Genomic DNA, 21,600 nt, shown 5'->3' with positions numbered 1-21,600 from the left:
CTTACCCATGCTCTCTAAAAATACTAATTATCTAATTATTTAATAATTATTAAATGTAATATTTAAGAAATGACATAACGTCTTTTTTTTAATGTTACAATTTAGATTTTTTTTTATTATTATTTATACAAAATAGTGTAGAACATTTCAAAAGTTGACATACACTTGATGACACCTGAATGATCCACTGCTGTGTTTTTTTTTTTTTTTTTGTTTAGTGATAGTTGTTTCCAAGTCCCTTGTTTGTCCTGAACAGTTAAACTACATGCTGTTCTCCAGAAAAATCCTTCAGGTCCCACAAACTCTTTGGGTTTTCAGCATTTTTGTTTATTTGAACCCTTTCCAGCAGTATGATTTTGAGATCCATTTATTCACACTGAGGACAACTGAGGGACTCGTATGCAAACTATTACAGAAGTTTCAAACGCTCACTGATGCTACAGAAGGAAACACGATGCATTAAGAGCCCGGGGCGTAAACTTTTGAACAGAATGAAGATGTGTACATTTTTCTTATTTTGCCTAAATATTATATTTTTTCATTAGTATTGCCCTTCAGAAGCTAAAGAAGATACTTGCATGTTTCCCAGAAGACAAACTAGATTAAATTTACCCCGATCTTCAAATTCAAAAGTTTTCACCCCATGGCTTCTAATGCATCGTGTTTCCTTCTGAAGCAAGTGTTGAAATAGTTGCATATGAGTCCCTCAGTTGTCCTCAGTGTGAAAAGATGGATCTTGTAATCATACAGTCATTGTTTGAAAGGGTTCAAATACAAAAAAATGCTGAAAAACCAAAGAATTTGTGGGACCTGAAGGATTTTTCCGAAGAACAGCGGGCAGTTTAACTGATCAGGACAAACAAGGGACTCATGAACAACTATCACTAAACAAAATATCCATGAGGGGAGTTTTTCTGATAATATAATTGTTTTCCAGTTCTGCGTAACGGAGCATGGCAGACCATCATATGGAAGCAGGTAACCCTGTCTTACTCTCTCTTTCTGCATCTTATTTTTCTTCTTCTACTCCTCTATGTTTCCCCTCTTTCTGTCAATGATGCTTTCATTTCCGTACTTTCATTTTTATTTTGGTAACACCTCCCTTTTTCAATTCACCTCTCACTGCATTATTTTTACTTTGCTCTTTTTGATTTCGTACATCCTGCTGTGTGTTGCTCCTCCTTTCTTTGTTTCAAGCACTGTGGTCTCTTTCTTAATCTCATTTTCTCCCTCCTCATGCTGTTGCAATGCTGCACCTGCCCACTAGGTGGCAGTGGGAGACATAGTCAAGGTGACCAATGGGCAGCATCTCCCGGCTGACATGGTCATAGTGTCCTCCAGGTCAGCACCGCAGTGTGTTTGTGTGTGTATCCGTGGAGTTTGTCATCCTGTGTTTGTACTGTAGTGTGATTTAGAAAATGTAATTTGGGGAATGTGTTTCAGGAAAATATATATCTGTGTGTTTTTATATATGTTTGTGTGCAGATGTTTTGTGTTCAAAATCTGCTGCTGTTTTTTTTTTTTTTTTTTCTCACAGTGAGCCTCAGGCGATGTGCTATACTGAAACATCCAACTTAGATGGTGAGACCAACCTAAAGATCCGACAGGTACGTATTTTACATGTCTTGTGTGTTGTATCGGGCTTATGACATGGTTGTTGTTTGTTAAACGGTTTGGTTGTGTTTCAGGGTCTCTCTCTCACAGCTAGTTTTCAGTCTCTGGAGGAACTGATAACTTTGACTGGTCGTCTTGAATGTGAGGGGCCAAACAGACACTTGTATGATTTCACTGGAACACTGCGCTTAGACAACCACAAGTATGTCAACTCGCTGTTAATGAGAATTTGAAATATAACCTAAACACATACTATATTTAGTCATCATGTGGTTTGTATTACAGCCCAGCTCCGCTTGGGCCGGACCAGGTGCTGTTACGAGGAGCCCAGCTCAGGAACACGCAGTGGGTTGTGGGAATTGTAGTTTACACTGGACATGATTCAAAGCTCATGCAGGTAAGTGTGATCTCATAAACCAAAGCTGGATGTGGTCCAGTACTGTTACACTTAAAAAGATAGTTCACGCAAAAATGAAAATTCTGTCATTAATTACTCACCCTCATGTCGTTCCAAACCTGTAAGACCTTTCATGTTCATTTTCTAAACACAAATTAAGATATTTTTGATTAGATCTGAGAGCTTTCTGACCTTGCATAGACAGCAATGCAACTGTGACATTCAAGGCCCAGAAAGGTAAGGTAGTAAGGACATTGTTAAAATACTCCATGTGACATTAGTGGTTCAACCGTAATGTTATAAAGCTACGAGAATACTTTTTGTGCACCAAGAAAACAAAAATAACGACTTTATTCAACAATTTCTTTTTTTCCAGGTCATATTTTCATTTTCTATGCCCACAAAAAGTATTCTCATAGCTTTTAAAATTACGGTTGAAACACTGATGTCACATGGACTATTTTATGTCCTAACTACCTTTCCGGGCCTTGAACGTATCAGTTGAGTTGCTGTCTATGCAGGGTCAGAAAGCTCTCGGATATCATTAAAAGTAATAATTTGTGTTTTAAAGATGAATGTCGATGGGTTTGAAACATCAGGAAGAGTTATAAATAAAATAGTATAAAACAATTAAAAGGAATATTACTTTGGCTACTTACTGTATTACATGTAGTATTATTATTATTATTATTAAATAAAAAAATTACACTGATGTGGACAGTTATTGTGAATACAACAAATGAGTAAACATAACACTGAACATTGTACTAACATCTTTTTTCTTCTTATTTATACCATGCAAATAGAACATTTGTTGAAGGAAATGCTGTGAAAATACCATAAGGATAAATATTGTAACCATTCAGGTGGTATTAATGGTGCACTTATCTAAAATGACAGAGGCTACACTTATTTAATACCTTTTATTGATAAACATGTCATGGAGTCATTATAGATGCAAATAGTAATGTCCATCTACATTTTACATTTTACAGTTTTGTGGTCAGTAAGATTTTTTTTTAAATGTTTGGAAGAAGTCTCTAATGCTCACCAAGGCTGCATTTATTGATTTTAAAATCTTACTGGCCAAAACTTTTAAACAGTAGTATGTATGCAAGTTGTTTTATGAGCATTAATATAATGTTTCCATCCTGCAGAATTCCACTAAAGCTCCGCTGAAGCGCTCTAATGTGGAGCGTGTGACGAACATGCAGATCCTGGTTCTGTTTGGGATTCTCCTGGTCATGGCGCTGGTTAGCTCCATCGGCGCTGCCATATGGAACAAACAGCACACAGATGAGGCTTGCTGGTACCTTTCCCGTGAAGGTGAAACCCACTGAATCCTACCGTGCCCTTTCAGATAGAGATTTAGAATATTTATTTCCCTTTCACTTAAAGGGATAGTTCACCCAAAAATTAAAATAATGTCATTAATTACTCACCCTCATGTCTTTCTAAACCTATAAGACCTTTGTTCATATTCAGAACACAAATTAAGATATTTGTGATTAAATATGTCCCTGCATAGACAGCAAAGCAACTAACACATTCAAAGCCCAGAAAGGTAGTAAGGGCATCATTAAAATAGTCCTTGTGGCATCAGTGGTTCAACAGTAATTTTATGAAGCAGCGAGAATACTTCTTGTGACTTTAAACAATTTCTTCTTTTTCATGTTAGCCTTTGATGCGCATTCACGAGGGTACCAGTCTGTTGACACAGAAGAGAAGAAATTGTTTAATAAAGTAGTTATTTTTGTTTTCTTTGTGCACAAAACATATTCTCGTAGCTTCATAACATTTAAGGTTGAACCACTGATGTCACATGGACTATTTTAACATTGTCTTTACTACCTTTCTGGGCCTTGAACATGTCAGTTGCATTGCTGCCTATGCAGGGTCAGAAAGCTCTCAGATTTCATCAAACTTATCTTAATTTGTGTTCTGACGATTAACAAAGGTCTTACAGATTTAGAATGACAAAAGGGTGAGTAATTATAGACAGCATTTTCATTTTTGGGTGAGCTGTTTCTTCAATATCACGTACTAAGACAAAAATAAATGCTTTTGATAATATTGCACATGTTATACAGTAGCATTCATAAAATACGCATATGTGGTTGTGCATCCAGGCGACATCTCCTTGAACTTCTGGTACAATCTGCTAACCTTCATCATCCTCTATAACAACCTGATTCCCATCAGTCTCCTGGTCACGCTGGAAGTGGTCAAATTCACACAGGCTCTCTTCATCAACTGGGTAAAATAATAATAAATAATAATCACCAATTGCCTTGGTTTCACAGTGTTAGAATACAGCATTTTTCAAACTGAGCACAGAACTGTGATTCAGAAATCACTGTGAATAAGTGCTTTGTTCTTCATGCATGTTTACAGGATGTTGAGATGTATTACGCTGAAACAGACACTCCCGCTATGGCCCGAACGTCCAATCTGAATGAAGAACTCGGCCAAGTGAGGAGAATCTACTCCTTTTTAACTTTTATAAATGTTTATTTACCTCAACTCTATTATATCTCATTCACCGTCTTTTTTTTTTAGGTAAAATATTTGTTTTCAGATAAGACCGGCACTCTCACCTGCAACGTCATGCACTTTAAGAAGTGCACGATAGCTGGAATTACATACGGGTAATTGTAGTGTTTTTTTTCCTTTCGTACATCAATATACTCGCATTATCTCTGTGCTTTGCATCGTTCTAGCTCTATTAGTGTGCATTGATCTGTTACTTTTTGTTTATATTTGTGTGAGTGGCCACTGATCTATAATGCTGTCTCCAGGCATTTCCCAGACCTGGACTGCGATCGATCCATGGAGGACTTCAGGTCAGATGCCGCTGATTTGATCTCTGTCCTGTACCCTAGCGAATATTACCCAGGTCTAAGAGGATAATGGGAGGATTACGTTACGTTGTCCATTACATCTCATTTGTGTTTTGTTTTTTCTTTGCAGTCACCTTCCCTCTACAAGTCATAATTCTACTGAGTTTGATGATCCTGCTCTTATCCAGAACATTGAGAAGAATCATGTAAGAGCTTTAGAACTGTTATTTTTCTGTCATAGCGTGGATATTAAAAAAGTTCATAGTTAATAGTTAAAATCTGCTTCTTTACTTTTTTCTATAGCCCACATCCCCGCAGATTTGTGAGTTTTTGACCATGATGGCTGTTTGTCATACTGTTGTTCCTGAGCACGAAGGAGACCAAATTATCTACCAGGCTTCCTCACCAGGTAACACAAATTTCTTGTTGGTTTCTGAATATTTGAAACTGCTCCCTTAGTTTGATTTAGTAGTTAAACAGTTGATTGTCACACTTAAAACAGTTTTATATTAAAAAATTATATATGTGACCCTGGACCACAAAACCAGTCATAAGGTTAAATTTGACAAAACTGAGATTTATACAACATGAAAGCTCAATAAATAAGCTTTCTATTGATGTATGGTTTGTTAGGATCGGACAATATTTGACTGAGATACATCTATTTGAAATCAGAAATCTGAGGATGCAAAAAAATCAAAAAGACTGAGAAAATCACCTTTAAAGTTGTCCAAATTAGGTTCTTAACAATGCATATTACAAATCAAAAATTACATTTTGATATGTTTACAGTAGGAATTTTACAAAAAATCTTCATGGAACATGAACTTTACTTAATTTCTCAATGATTTTTGGCATAAAAGAAAAATCAAAAATTTTGACCCATGCAATGTATTTTTGGCTATTGCTACAAACAAACCCCAGCGACTTAAGACTGGTTTTGTGGTCCAGGGTCACATATATATTGAAAAACACATTGACACAAAAAAATTTAAAATGAATAATTTTCACTCAAAATTCAACATGAGCTTTCATCCCTTTACTTGTTTCAAGTTAAGCTGTGTAAATTTCTGCATTTGTGTAAAATGTAAATATAATACATTATTTATTTTGAATTTGTATAAAGAACAGTACTAATCTTTGTAATATACACTACCAGTCAAAAGTTTAATGTTTTTATTTTTTAAAGAAGCCTCTTTTGCTCACCAAGCCTGCATTTATTTAATCCAAAGGACAGAAAAAAACAGTACAATTCTGAAATATTTGACTATTTAAAATAACTTTAAAATGTAAATATATTTAAATAGTAAACTCATTTTTCAGCATCATTACTCCAGTCTTCAATGTCACATGATCCTTCAGATTTGCTGTTCAAGAAACATTTTATTATTATTATTAGCAATATTAAAAACAGTTGAGTATATTTTTGTCTGGATTCTTTGATGAATAGAAAGATCCAAAGATCAGCATTTATCTGAAATAAAAATGTTTTGTAAAGGGGGAACAGATTATATAAATTAATACTTTTATTTCTCAAGGATTCTTTAAAAGACGACGATAAAGACATTTATAATGTTACTAAAGATTTCTGTTTCAGATAAATACTGTTCTTCTGAACTTTCTATTCATCAAAGAAACCTTTAAAAAATCTAATCAGCTGTTTTTAGCATAATAAATGTTTTTGAGCAGCAAATCAGAATGAAAAATTCAACTTTGAAATCACAGGAATAAATTACATTTTTAAATATATTCAAATAAAAACTGTTATTTTAAATGGTGAACATATTTCAAAATTGTATTGTTTCACTGTACTTTGGGTCAAATAAATGCAGGCTTGGTGAGCAGAAGAGATGTAAGTAAACGTATGAATCTTACTGTTCAAAAACTTTTGACTGGTAGTGTATCTTTACAAATAGGAAAGTTGTTTTAAAATGTACAATAGTACTGTTTTTACTGTATTTATTTTAGACTTGGGGACTAACTTATGTTTCCATAATGTTATGTTTTCAGATGAAGGAGCGCTGGTTAAAGGTGCCAAAAGTCTGGGCTTTGTTTTTACTGCACGAACGCCAGATTCTGTCATCATAGAGGCGGTTAGTGTTAGTTTTTTTGTTTTTCCATTAATAATGAACCAAAACTCTTTGTATGGTACTTTGTATGGTTAATGTATACATTTCCTGTGTTTGTTTCTCAGAGAGGAAAAGAGCAATCATATGAGCTGCTTAATGTACTGGAATTTTCCAGGTAGGAACCAGCTGTGAGCTCTCACACCTTCACACATATTCAGTTACATCACATATCCCCTGTATGTTGTATTTCAACGTCTGCACCTTTTTTTTTTTGCAGCAATCGCAAACGGATGTCAGTGATTGTCAGAACACCTACGGGAAAACTTCGTCTTTATTGCAAGGGAGCGGTGCGTGTTACATAAACCACACAATTAGCATAGAGACAGTCTGACAGTTGGTGTCTGTAAGATTAAAAATACAAAACCGTAATGTTGTGAAATATTATTCCAATTTAAAAGAACTATATAAATAAAGGCATGGTTCAGCCAAAAATGAAAAATTCTGTCAGTAATTACTCACCCTCATCTCATTTCAAACCCGTAAGATCTTCGTAAATCTTAAAAAACAAAAATTAAGATGTGCATCTATTACAGGACAATGTGATTTTCGAGCGTCTGAATGAGACATCAGAGCATAAGGACCTGACCGTGGTCCATCTGGAGCAGTTTGCCACAGAAGGTACATTTCTCAAGCTTGTCATTGTTTGAAGGTTTAACATTTTATGTTCTCTTTGCATTAAAGTAGTATTGGTTTGTGTGTTTGCACATGCAGGGCTGCGGACGCTTTGTTTCGCGTATGTGGACCTCGAGGAGGGGGCGTATCAGGAATGGCTGAAGGAGTACAATCGTGTCAGCACTGTGCTGAAGGACAGAGCACAGAAACTGGAGGAATGCTACGAACTCATAGAGAAGGTTTGTAATGTATGCATATATGCATGCTACTACAGAAGGATGATTATATTCACATAGATGAACCACTTTTTTTTTTTTTTTTTTTTTTACATTGGACCACTATATACACTTTTGTTCAAAAGTTAGAACGATTTTTAATGTTTTTTAAAGAAGTCTTTTCTGCTCATCTAGGCTGCGTTTATTTGATTAAAAATACAGAAAAAAATTTAATATTCTGAAATATTATTGCAATTTAAAATGGTGGCTTTCAATTTTAATATACTTTAATAAAATGTAATTTATTCCTGTGATGCAAAACTGAATTTTCAGTATCATTACTTCAGTTTTCAGTGTCAAATAATCTGTCAGAAAGCATTACACTTACGTGCTGCTTACTATTACTTTTTTTTTAAACCTGTGATTTTTTTTTTTTTAGGAATAAAACGTTAAAAAGAACATCATTTATTTAAAGTACCATTTAAAGTTTGGGGTCAGTACTTTTTTTTTCTTTCTTTCTTTGTTCGAAAGAAATTAATATATTTATTCAGCTGATATGTGTTCAATTGATCAAAAGTGATAGTAAAGACTTATATTGTTAGAAATTATTTCTATTTTTAATAAATGCTGTTTATATTAACATTTTATTTATCAAAGAAGCACAACAAAGCAGCACATTTCCAAGACTGATAGTAAATCGGCATATTAGAATTTCTGAAGGATCATATGACACTGAAGACTGGAGTAATAATGCTGAAAATGTAGCTTTGCATCACAAAAATAAATTATATTTTAAAGTATATTAAAATAGAAAACAGTTAATTAATTATATTTAATATATTTGCAATAATATTTCATATGAATTTTGATCAATCAAATAAATGGTACTTTAATGAGTGTAAGAGACTTCTTCAAAAACATGTTTATATATATATATAAATAGATATACTGTACCTGAACAAAACCTAAGTATACCAAATAAAACTTATATAACTTAAAATATTTCTCAAAGGTTTGATGGCATATAGCTCATAAAGATGTTTCTCAGAAGCACCTATTTGTAGCAACTCCCTGTCTTGTAAGCAAGACTTTTTTCCTAGTTTACCGTTTAAAAGACTTTTAGTGCCTTTTTGTGTAGGAGGCAGCAAATTTATTCAATATACACGAGAGTGTGATGCTGAGACTAGCATCTTCTGTACATTACTGTGCTCCAGTTGCAGTGCTTTGACTGATCGACAGGTGGCACTGCAACATTACATTTTCACAGTTGTGAGGTCAGATTGTGCAGAAGGTGGTGTTCTGTTCTCTCATTAACCGCTACAAACTATAAACTCACTGCCTCCCCATCAGGCCGGATTACACAGTTCTGCAAAACTTCTAACCTACTGATCAGAGATCTGAGCCCCAGGACACAGACGCTGTTATATAGAGCAGTGAAAATCCAGTTTGTTGGGTTTTGTGTGCTTTTTCAGGGCTCTGGCCCAGATTAGTAGTCTGAGGAGGGGTTGGTATACCACAGTGAGGATAATTATCTGCACCAGTCTGCCAAGAGCCCCATAAAACCAGAGTCAACAACACTACTGTGTTACCTCTGCACACAGACATAAATACACCAAAAACTCCTCAAATATCCCACTACTCACACAGAGGGAGAGAGAAATTATTACAAATAATTGGATAAGACATGGTGAAAGATGCAGAGGAGAAGGCGTGAAAGATGTTCAGGTTACTTGTATTTGCTGAATTTTTGTCTGCTACTGTGTGCGGCTGTATTAAGTAGCACTTTCAGCTATGGTTTGAGGTTTTCAAACCGTGAATAATACTTCAGATCTATTACTTTGTCAAGAAATCAGACTGTGGAGAATAAATTAAGTTTAAAAATTGAAGGAGGGACTCGAATCATATCTAGAGACCAGAATATAATACAGACTTAAAGCGATAGTTCACCCAAAATTGAAAATTACCTCATGATTTATTCACCCTCAGGCCATCCTATGTGTTTATTAACTTGTCTTTCAGAGTTATATTAAAAGTGTCCTGGCTCTTCCAAGATTTATAATGGTAGTGAATGGGTGTTGAGGTTGTAAAGTCCAATAAAATGCATCCATCCATCATAAAAAGTGCTCCACAGGGTTATTACAGGCCTTCAGAAGCAAATTGATGCATTTTTGTAAGAAAAATGTCCATATTTAAAGCTTTATAAACAAAGGAGTGGTGTTCCAGCGGATGATGTAGGATGTAGGCGTAGCATAAGCTCCAGTGAGAACATGCTAGTCTCGTGAGAACCAAGTTTTGTGTACACCAAAGGAAAACCAGTCTTCTCTTGGCTTATACCGGAATCCTCCAACATTTTTCTTTATAAATTCTTGTTTTTTACTTTTAAATTGTGACTGGTGTTTTGTTTTGCTCTCTCCCCTGCATTTCCGCTTTTGTCATTTCTCACGGGTGCTTACGCTAAAGCCTACATTTTACTTCATTCGCTAAAACGCTAAAACTCTTGTGAAAGCGAATATGACAGTTAAATCTAAAGATTATGGTTTATAAAGTTTTAAATATGGTTATTTTTCTAACACAAAAGCATTGATTCACTTCAGAAGTTCTTTATTAACCTCCCAAGGCTGTGTGGAGTACTTTTTATGATGAATGGATGCACTTTATTGGACATCAAATCCTCAACACCCATTCACTGCCGTTATAAAGCTTTGAAGAGCCAGGACATTTTTTAATATAACTCCGTTTGTATTCGTCTGAAAGAAGAAAGTCATATACACTTAGAATGGCTTGAGGGTGAGTAAATCATGAGGTCATTTTCATTTTTGGGTGATCTGTCCCTTTAAATGTCAATAAAGTAACTCCCTAGGCCTAGTAAACTACATGTAATACCTTGGCATCATAATCCAGTTAATTTTCTAAAGTTAGCGAAGAGGAAGCAGAATTATAAAGTGATCATTTAAGTTTATTGGAGAATTTCTGTATTTTTGTTATTTTAGATATGTAATACAAACCATTTTACAATATAAGTTATGCATCACCATGTTATCGTACAAACAATATGGTATATTTTCCAGAAACAAGGCAATATTGATAATTTGACTACATTTTATACATTTGGTGAAACTAATACTGTGCAATTGAACTTAATGTGGTGTTTCAATTTCACAAATTCAGTTTTGGCTTTTTAATTATTTGTCAAATGCAGAACTTGCTGTTGTTGGGTGCCACTGCAATAGAAGACCGACTGCAAGCGGGAGTCCCAGAAACCATAGCAACACTCATGAAAGCTGACATCAAGATCTGGGTTCTGACCGGAGACAAGCAAGAGACGGCCATCAATATTGGTGTGTGTCATACATGGATATATACTTATTCCACAAAGTCACGCCATTGATTGAGTTTGTATTAGCATATCACCAATAGAACACCACTTATAGTCCAACATACAACTCATGTAAATGTTTTACATTAGACAGCACCCAGGCTTATGTACACGGTTAATATTCAACATTCCTGTGCAAATATAATGCATCAGTGGGACGAAGTGCTAAAAAACCTGTTGATCTGTTTTGCTGGTTTTAGAGGGCTTTTGTGCATTTGTCAGCTGGACAGCAAGACCAGATCAGCTAATTAAATCAGACAAACAAATGGTTTAAGGGATTTGTTTTAAAAACATGGATTAAATAAAAACACACCTGTTCAGAAACAGTTGTGTAAAACTGGTAAAAAAAAAAGAGCTAGCAATGCAGTACACTGCCATTCAAAAGATTGGGATCGGTAAGATTTTTAATGTTTTTAAAGAAGCCTCTTATGCTCATCAAGGCTGCATTTACTTGATCAAAAATACAGAAAAAAACTGTAATATTGTAAAATATTATTGCAGTTTAAAATAATGGTTTTCTATTTTAATATGTTTTAAAATATAATTTATTTCTGTGATGCAAAGCTGAATTTTCAGCATCATTACTCTAGTCTTAAATGTCACATGATCCTTCAGAAATCATTCTAATATGCTGATTTATTATTACTGTTATCAGTGAGTACGTTTACATGGACAACAATATTCCGATTTTAACGCGATTAAGTCAATACTCTGATTAAGAAGCAACCATGTAAACTGATATTTTTGATTAATTTAATCCGACTAAAGTCATAATCTGAGTAAACACAAATCGAATTAAGACAGGTGGAGTATTCCTATTTTAGTCGCATTATGGAAGACATGTACACACCTTAATCAGACTATTCCCCTTGTGTAGGACTTTTTGCCACATTTTGTGACAGGATACACACTAATGCTGCGTTCCAGGCAGGTTTTTGAGCTCGTAAATCACGTGTTCAAACCACGACTCAGGACTTTGTAGCGTTCCAGGCAAGCCACGCCAAGCATTTATTATTTTTATAGTATTAATAATTTGATTGCAACGTTATATTGTCCTAAACTCTATTTTTCCACCGTGTGCCACTAAAAACCGCACCCCTAGAGGCTTTATTGTTGTTTCTCGGGCTATGTCACGTCAGAACTCGGAACTGGGAGTACGTCGTCGATCTAGTACGAGTTCACGGGTGGGAATTCACGGGTTTGAGTGCCGTTCCAGTGCACTTTCACGGGTAGAAGTTTGGAAAAACACGGGTAACGGGTTGTCTGGAACTCGGCATAATGCTCTCAGTTGGTCGCGCTTTGGTTTCATTTTTATTTATTTATTTTTTGCTACAACATGGGCTTAATCAATGCTCATTGCTGATAAATAGCCTAGTTTGTTATCATAATTTTTAGTTTTATGGAAACGTTTTTAACATTCAACCCCCTTTTTCATTAGTATTATTTGTAAGTATTTATTTTAATTTTGTGAACGGGATTTCCGCTATTGGAATGTCTTAGGATGCTTTTTACTTTTACTTTCAAATTCATGATCTTGGTTTTGCTTGCATATATAAGGCTACACCTATCAATTTTAAGATTAAAACAAATTCTTAAAAGATGGATTTGTTATTTTTAATTAAACAGAATAACAAAAATAAATTAAAACTAGCTTATATAGCATTTATTAACAAAAACTAATAAGACGAGGCATGGACTCCATCACATGCTGTTATATGCCGACTAAACAATTTATTACAGGGCGCGCAAACACTGAGCAATCAAAATAATTAATAAAAAAATTAATAAAAGAAAGCCTCCAAAGCGTAATGTGAGGTAAACGGCAAAGATAACAGGGTTTTCAAAATGAAAACAAACAAAAAAAGTAAAACTAAACTGGCTTTCGGTGACTGTGCTTGCGTGTGTTTTTTTTTTCTCCTAAAAACTGACTGGCTCTGAAACGCTCGCTGTATGGAGCAGACGCTTTGGAGCAGCACAGCATGCACTCGCACAAATGCGACCACGGCAAATTTTAACTCACACATTCTAAAAAATGTTGCCTATGTCCAGAGCCACTTCAAGCTTTTGTAAAATTAAAACCCAAACATCCAAAAGTCTATAACGAAGATGAACTGATAGCGTCGCATGTGGACGTAATGATGTGTGTCATTAATCGATCTATGTACTATAACATGTAAAACGGGATCATGAAAGGAATATTCTAAAAGCAACTCATGTAAACAGCTTAATCATATTATTGTCTTATTCAGAATAAGGTCATTAATTAGATTACTGGTGTCCATGTAAACGTAGTCAGTGTTTGAAACAGTTGTGCTGCCTAATATATTTTTGGAACCTGTGATTCTTTTTTCAGGATTCTTTGATGAATAAAGAATTTAAAAGAACAGCATTTATTCAAAATACAAATCTTTGCTATCACTTTGTATCAGTTTAACACATAATTTGGTGAATACATTTTGTTTTTTTGAAAAAATCTTTCAAAAAAACCCAAAAAGAATAAAAAAATTACTGACCACAAATGTTTAAATGGTATTGTTACAAATTATTTGTATATTAAATGCTGTTCTTTTTAACTTTTTATCTATTAAAGAATCCTGGAAAAAAGTACCACAGGTTCCAACAAAATATTAAGCAGCACAACTGTTCTCAACACTGATAATAAATCAGCATATTAGAATGATTTCTGAAGGATCATTTGACACCCAAGACTGGAGTAATTCAGCTTTGCATCACAGGAATAAATGACATTTTCAAAATATATTCACATAGAAAACCGTTATTTTACAATTAAATAATATTTCACAATATTACTGTTTTCCTGGATTTGTGGTAAAATAAATGCAGCCTTGATGAGCTGCAAAAAAAAAAAAAAAAAAAAAACATTTTTGAAAAAACTTTTGAACGGCAGTGTATCTTCTACAATTTGTTATTTGATTGCTAAGAGAGTTTATTTAATTTCTATTTATTATTTTTGTAGTATATTAATAATAATTTAATAATTGAAAGCATCTTATGCATACCAAGGCTGATTTTATTTGATCAGAACTACAGTGATATTGTGGGAAAAAAGTCATTTTTTACATTTAAATATGTAAAAACTGTTATAATATATTATCATATAATTTCTTCTAGTAATGCAAAGCTGAATTTTCAGCATCATTACTCCAGTCTTCAGTGTCACATGATCCTTTAGAAATTATTGATGATCTTTAAAAACTGCTATTGCTGTGAAATTGTTAATAATGGTTCTTCTTATTATGTTTTATTTATTGTGGAAAGTGATTAATTTTTCTTTTTTCAAATTGGAGTAATAGCTGTTCTGATAGCAAAATTCACCTTTGCCATCAGATGAATAAATTAAAATTTAAAATATATTAAAACAATTTTTTTAAATTGTAATGTTTTGTAACAATATTCGTTTTCACTGTAGTTTTGATCAAACAAATGCAGTATTGGTTAGCATACATTTATAAAAAAAAGTTGTGTATTATATGTTTTAATTTCATATTAAATTACAGGCGGCAGCTTTAAAGTTGGCTGACAAAGTACAACACAACACAATACAATACTATATCAAACAGACACTAATTGAAAACACACAAGGAGACTCCCAGATTAATGAAATCGCAGAAGGACAGACAGATAGGCAGTCAGGCGGGCGCTGCAGACAGACAGCTCAGAGTAAATTGGGTGAGACTGGAGATAAACCATTGGACAGCAGACAGGCATTAGTGGGTAATGACAGATATACAAAGAGGTTAAGTTGTTGTTGGGGCGTGGATGTGTGGCTTTGTGTAACGCCTCTACTGTAACTCTCCACTGCATCTCAGGTTACTCCTGTAGGCTGGTGTCACATGGCATGTCCCTCATCATCGTCAATGAAGATTCCCTGGATGTGAGTACATATTGTGTTTTTATATATGTGTGTGTGTTAGTAAGTGTTCTCAGGCTGTCTCTGGAGGACGCAGGGTGTGGACAGGTGAGGGAAGTGTGTGTCTTTGTTCTCGTACAGGTGAAGGTAATTAAGGTGTCTGGTGTCATCATTGAGATCATGATGAAAGTGTAATAGATCGTATGAACACACATGAGCCCAACACACACTCATATACAGTATAAAGCACATGAGAAAAAGCTGATTTTTCAATTGGAGGAATGTCTTTGTTTCATCATTTCAGTTTTAAAAGGTGAATTATAATAGCTATCAGTTGTATTGTGTCTCATTGATAATGCCTTCCTTATTTTTCAACTACTCTCTACTTTGTCAACCGCTCTATTTTTCTCTCACACACAAGGTTAATTACTTCCAGGCAAAGATAGTCATACTAGGGAGCTTGTAAAGTCTCAGATCTCTGAGAACAGTCAGGCCAGACAGCAGTGCATCACACACATAAGCGTGCATAAACACACACACACACACACACACACACACACACACACACACACACACACAGTCTGAACTGAACACTGGAAACAAAAGCTCCCGGGAAGCAGCAGGATTCATGACTGTTCTGCATGGAAATTTTTTCCGGACGTTTCCTTGTTTAGAATGAAACATTGATAATGGTTTGTAAAAACACTGTTGGCAGATTTTTGGACCGTTTTGTTTCCAGTTGTTCTGTTTGCGAAATGAAAACAGTATGTTCAGATGAGTCGGATAGTTGTTGTTGTTGGATAGAGGCTTTTAGAGGCCATGCTATATTGTAAAGATGATTATGGCTAAAGGGTATTGTTGTCCCTTCGGTAGCATCGAATTGCTTATATCAAACCCAGAGAACAATTTTTAGATGAGAAGCATGAGTTCGCATGAGTGCCGAATGTTGCATGTGATTAGGAAAGGCTGTATCGATTTAAGATGCTATAACTTTGCGATGCTTAGCATTATATATATATATACATAAATATGCAAATATTTATTACATATATATACATACATACATGTGTGTTTGTGTATTTATATATACACATATATATACACACCTCACCTCATACATATGTAAACACTAGGGATGCACCGAATATTCGGCCACTGAAATTTTTCGGCCGAAAATGGCCCAAAAGTGCAGAAAGACTTTTATCACCGAAACAACACGGCCGAAACAGCATGTTGACGCAAACAGAAACCGCGGCCTCCACGTGCTTGTCTGAAGCAACACGTCTGCGGTGTGGACGTATTTCAGTATATCTGAGAGAAAGACCCTCGGATAGCGATTTGCAAAACATGTAATGCCGAAATTTCAAGAGGGGGTGTGTCTGCAGTCGTGCGGGCAGCCAGTGATGAGAACAGAGATCGGCGCATTGCACGCAGACAGATGTAGCTTTCAGTGAGTTAAAAACAATGGCTTTATGTTAGTGTTATATCGCAATATTTTAAAGATTTGTCCTTTCTATATACTGTATTTTTTATAAATATTTATGTTTTAAACCATGGAGGTGAGCCAATGGATATCACACAAGCAACGTGAAAACTGCGCAATATGTTAAAGTGAAAGTAAAAGCTGACAGTGCTTTCAGCATCTGACGTGCATTCTCTCAGAGACAATGAGAGACGATTATACTTCATATGCTGATATTAATTTAGCCCCCTAATATTTTTCTTGTGCCCTGAACATGGTGAAAAAAAGAAAGAAAGAAACATTTATATTACACAAAATATTTTGTGTAAGGTTTGTTTTTGAAAGTCGGTTCTTGAAATAAAGCTCTTAATTTTCATTGGTGACTGCAGTGTTATTAGGGGTTAAGAATGTCATAATTATGATTTCAGGTGTTCTTAAATGTGGGGACTGAAAGACAAGAATTGCGATGAAACTTCAGAAGGCTATCCATTGAATAAATAAGAGCGCTGCACGTTTCAAAGTCATTTGCTGCGCTGCTTTGTGTACCATTCTGACAGCGCCTCCTGCTGGAAGAGAAACTCGTAGAGTTGTAAATGTGAACTGATGGATCCACAAGATAATTAGTGCTGTCAAATCGATTAATCACGATTAATCGCTTGCCAAATAAAAATTTGTGTTTACTAGTGATGCACCGAAATGAAAATTCTTGGCCGAAACCGAAAACCGAAAAAGAGGAAACCAAGGCCGAAAACCGAAACACCGAAAGAATTATGGCAATTATTAGTACCATTGCATTTATAACTATGATTGTGTACTAATCAATTATATTAATTGAAAAATCAATTATCAATTATATTAATTGAAAAAATTATTATCAATCAAGTATTATATTACTTAAATAACATACATATATTGTACAGTCTTTGTTTAAATTGTTTACATTTTTATAACACATTATCTTTAGTGCTGGGCAACGATTAATCGCGATTAATCGCATCCAAAATAAAAGTTTTTATTTATATAATGTATGTGTGTGTACTGGTGTATATTTATTATGTGTATATATAAAGACACACACACATACAGTATATCTTTTGAAAATATTTACATTTTAATACATGTGTATATTTATATTCATATATTTAATATATAAACATAACATATTTTTATTAAATATATACATGAATGAGTGTGTATTTATATATACATAATAAATATGCACAGTATACACACATATATTATGTACACAAAAACTTTTACTTTGGAATCGATTAATTGTGATTAATTGTGATTAATTGTTGCCCAGCACTACTTATTACATTTATTTCTTATTTATGTGTGCACATTTATATATACATGTAAATATACAGAACTTTTTTTTTTGATCCGATTAATCGCGATTTGACAGCACTAATTAGATTATGTTAAAAAATGCACTTTTGTCAGTAATTTTTTTGCATCGTATGCCATTATTTTTCAGCAGCAGTAAGTTTATTACATTATAGCCATGTAATTTTCATCTCACTTTTGTTAAGAAAATTCATTAATTAATATATAATAAAAATATATAATTAATATATAATAATAATAATTATTATTATTATTTTAAAGATGTTTCTTATGTTCAACAAGACTGCATTTATTAGATCAAAAATGCAGAAAAATTATGTAATATTGTAAAATATTATTACAATGTAAAATAACTGTTTTCTAGTTTTTAATATGCATTAAAATATAATTTATTCCTGTGGTGCAAAGATAAATTTTCAGCATGATTACTCCAGTCTTCAGTGTCACAAGGTTCTTTCAGAAATTGTTTTAATATGCTGATTTATTATCAATGTTGGAAACGGTTGTGTTGTTGAATGAATTTTTTTTTTTGGGAAACTGATACTTAACTGATACTTTTCAGGATTCTTTTATGAATAAAAAGCTTTTAAAGAACAGTAATTATTTAAAATAGAAGTCTTTTCTAACAGTATAAACTACAGTTTAAAAATCTGGGGTTAGTAAAAAAAATTTTTTAAAGAAATTAATATTGTAATACAGTAAGGATGTTAAATTGATAAAAAGTGATAGTAAAGATTTCTATTTTGAATAAATGCTGTTCTTTTTAACTTTTTATTCTTCAAAGAATCCTGAAAAAAATATCACAGGTTGCAAAAAAAATTTAAGCAGCACAATGGTTTCAAACATTGATAATAAATCAGCACATAAAAATGATTTCTGAAGGATCATATGACACTAAAGACTGCAGTATTGATGCTGAAAATACATCTTTGCATCACAGGAATGAATTATATTTTAAAGTACATTAAAATAGAAAACCAGTATTTTAAATTGCAATAATATTTCACAATATTGCAGTTTTTTTAACCAAATAAATGCGGTCTTTATGAGCCTAAGAGGCTTGTTTGAAAACATTAAAAAATAGCAGTGTATATAATTATTATAATTAGTTTTTCTTGCTTAGTGTAAACAGCCCTGAATGGTTTAAATTTGAAGCCTACAACCTTGCAACAAGTTTTTGCGGTTACAGTGGATGGCGATGAATAAATTATAATGTTGTTTTTGTTCTGCCTCTAATTTGCAGAAATCAATATTGTGCTTTTGAAAATTGTCCAACCACATTATGGGATTATTGAATGAGTGTTTAATGGCCTTTTATTTGTACGTTTTATGCAGCTAGTAAAAAAAACATAGTAAAAGATAGATGTTTTGAGCTTTCGTCTCGGTTAAAATCTCCAAAAGAATTCTTCCTTATCTTACAAAGCTCTTAAAATAACCCACAATAACTTAGACGCTGCTGGGGTGAGCCTAATGTCACAGCTGTGTGTTTGTGTGGATAATATGGAGTGTGTGTGTGTGTGTGTGTGTGTGTGTGTGTGTGTGTGTGTGTGAGAGACAGCTGCCGTTTCATGTAACGCACAGTTGGGCCAACACATCACACTCCTTCATGTTGTCCTCCTTTCTATCTGTCTGTCTTCTGTATAATGCGCAAATAAGTTTGTCATTGTTGATGGTGCGATTGGCCGATTTTCTCTGTCTCTCCTGTCACACAACTCCTCCTCTGTCTGTCAGCGGCTCCCAAATTTACAGGAACAGTGCGTGCATTCGAGTGTGTAAGTGTGTGTGTGTCGGGTGAGGAGTAACGCGATCTCCTTTTGGCGCTCAATCTCGTCAAAACAAATTCTGCCAGCAAAGCCTCCTGGGTAAACATGATGGCTTTTGACTCAGACTCTGTGACAAGTTCCATCTGTCACTCCACTGTGACACACACACACACACACACACACACACACACACACACATACAATGTCTGTCTGATCTTTCTGATAGGCTGCGTTCCACGTTTGCTGTCACACTGCCTGCATTACATGACTTAAACAAACACACTCTTGGTAGTCATCATTAATCATAAACACAGTTTGTGCTTCTCTTTTCTGTTCTTTCTGACATGTGATCGAAATCTCTGTCACGCACACTATTTGGGGGCCAGGTATCACACAGGTATCCACATGTTTGTTTGTTTGTTTTATAAGTATGGGGATGTTTCCGGCATTTAAAGGGGTAGTTCATACTAAAATGAAAATTCTGTTAGTACTTTTTTGTCTGGGAAGTGCAAAAGGTGCCCATTTTGAAGGTTCATGTGGCTATTGCACATATACATACAATTACAGTTGATGGTGACTCCAAAAACAATTTAAAAGTGGTATAAATGTGGTCGATATGACTCGGTATTGCATTACAAGTAATTAGATTACTTTTTGAAGTAACTAGTAAAGTATCGTATTACTTTTTAATTTACAAGTAAATATCTGAGTTACTTTTTCAAATCAGTAATGCCAGTTATTTTTTCCCATTTATTGACTGAAAGCTCTCCTGTGCCCATGTTGAGAGAATTCGGAAGTAAGACATTACTTTAGTTCTAGAATAATTCTAGATTCAATATTCCTTAAAGGAGTAGTTCACTTTCAGAACAAAAATTTACAGATAATGTAGTGACCCCCTTGTCATCCAAGATGTTCATGTCTTTCTTTCTTCAGTCGTAAGGAAATTAAGTTTTTTTAAGGAAAACATTTCAGGATTTCTCCCCATATAATGCACTTCTATGGTGCCCCCGAGTTTGAACTTCTAAAATGAAGCTTCAAATGGCTCTAAACGATCACAGCCGAGGAAAGAAGGTCTTATCTAGCAAAACGAATGGTTATTTTCTAAAAAAAAAAAAAAAAAAAAAAAAAAAAATTACAATTTATATACTTTTTAACCTCAAATGCTCATCTTGTCTAGCTCTGTGTGTACTCTGTGTAGAGATTAAAAAGTATATAAATTGTAAATGTTTAGAAAATAGCGATCGTTTTGCTAGATAAGACCTTTCTTCCTCGGCTGGGATCATTTAGAGCCCTTTGAAGCTGCATTTAAACTGCATTTTGGAAGTTCAAACTCGGGGGCACCATAGAAGTCCATTATATGGAGAGAAATCCTGAAATGTTTTCCTCAAAAAACATCATTTCTTTACGACTGAAGAAAGAAAGACCTGAACATCTTGGATGACAAGGGATGACAAGGGGGTGACTACATTATCTGTAAATTTTTGTTCTGAAAGTGAACCACTCCTTTAAAATGAATCAAAAGAGTGAAATGCAACTCAGAATATGACGGAAACCTGCAATAATTAAATGTTAAATAAACAACTAATCCACAGCAATTCAGCCATACTAATGAGCAAAAATGACTCGAGATAAATTAACATGAAAATCAACAGATGCAGTATTCCTCAAAATGAATAAAAACAGTGAAATGCAACTCAGAATATGACGAAAACCTGCAGTAATGAATATGTTAAACAAACAAATCCACAGCAATTCAACCATACTAATAAGCAAAAATGACTCAAGATGAATTAACTTTTTTTTTATTGCTGAAGAGTGTGCAATTCAACCATACTAATAAGCAAAAATGACTCAAGATGAATTAACTTTTTTTTTATTGCTGAAGAGTGTTGACATTTCTTTTACTGCGGTCTACTGTACAGATGTGAATTTATTTTTCTTCCAGCCTAAGGCTTTTGGTATCAAAGGGCT

At 34.1% G+C, this 21,600-nt stretch overlaps 1 protein-coding gene across 1 annotated transcript in view; it reads left to right on the top strand.

Moving 5' to 3' along the window:
- Positions 1-15,249, top strand: part of LOC141300243 (phospholipid-transporting ATPase IB-like) — a 41,494-nt gene extending 26,245 nt beyond the window's left edge. The window contains exons 6-25 of the mRNA XM_073830568.1: positions 938-978; positions 1,268-1,341; positions 1,538-1,607; positions 1,689-1,816; positions 1,900-2,011; positions 3,169-3,337; positions 4,141-4,268; positions 4,406-4,483; positions 4,571-4,659; positions 4,810-4,854; positions 4,982-5,057; positions 5,155-5,260; positions 6,862-6,944; positions 7,046-7,095; positions 7,198-7,267; positions 7,514-7,598; positions 7,692-7,831; positions 11,007-11,145; positions 15,014-15,078; positions 15,196-15,249. Of these exons, the coding sequence (XP_073686669.1) occupies positions 938-978; positions 1,268-1,341; positions 1,538-1,607; positions 1,689-1,816; positions 1,900-2,011; positions 3,169-3,337; positions 4,141-4,268; positions 4,406-4,483; positions 4,571-4,659; positions 4,810-4,854; positions 4,982-5,057; positions 5,155-5,260; positions 6,862-6,944; positions 7,046-7,095; positions 7,198-7,267; positions 7,514-7,598; positions 7,692-7,831; positions 11,007-11,145; positions 15,014-15,078; positions 15,196-15,249 (1,802 nt within the window). The remainder of the gene's footprint in view (positions 1-937; positions 979-1,267; positions 1,342-1,537; positions 1,608-1,688; positions 1,817-1,899; positions 2,012-3,168; positions 3,338-4,140; positions 4,269-4,405; positions 4,484-4,570; positions 4,660-4,809; positions 4,855-4,981; positions 5,058-5,154; positions 5,261-6,861; positions 6,945-7,045; positions 7,096-7,197; positions 7,268-7,513; positions 7,599-7,691; positions 7,832-11,006; positions 11,146-15,013; positions 15,079-15,195) is intronic.
- The last annotated feature ends 6,351 nt before the right edge of the window (positions 15,250-21,600 follow it).

This window comes from Garra rufa, chromosome 24 (genome assembly GCF_049309525.1).
Source record: "Garra rufa chromosome 24, GarRuf1.0, whole genome shotgun sequence".
NCBI lineage: Eukaryota > Metazoa > Chordata > Actinopteri > Cypriniformes > Cyprinidae > Garra > Garra rufa.
This window is presented reverse-complemented; position numbering and strand designations above follow the sequence as displayed.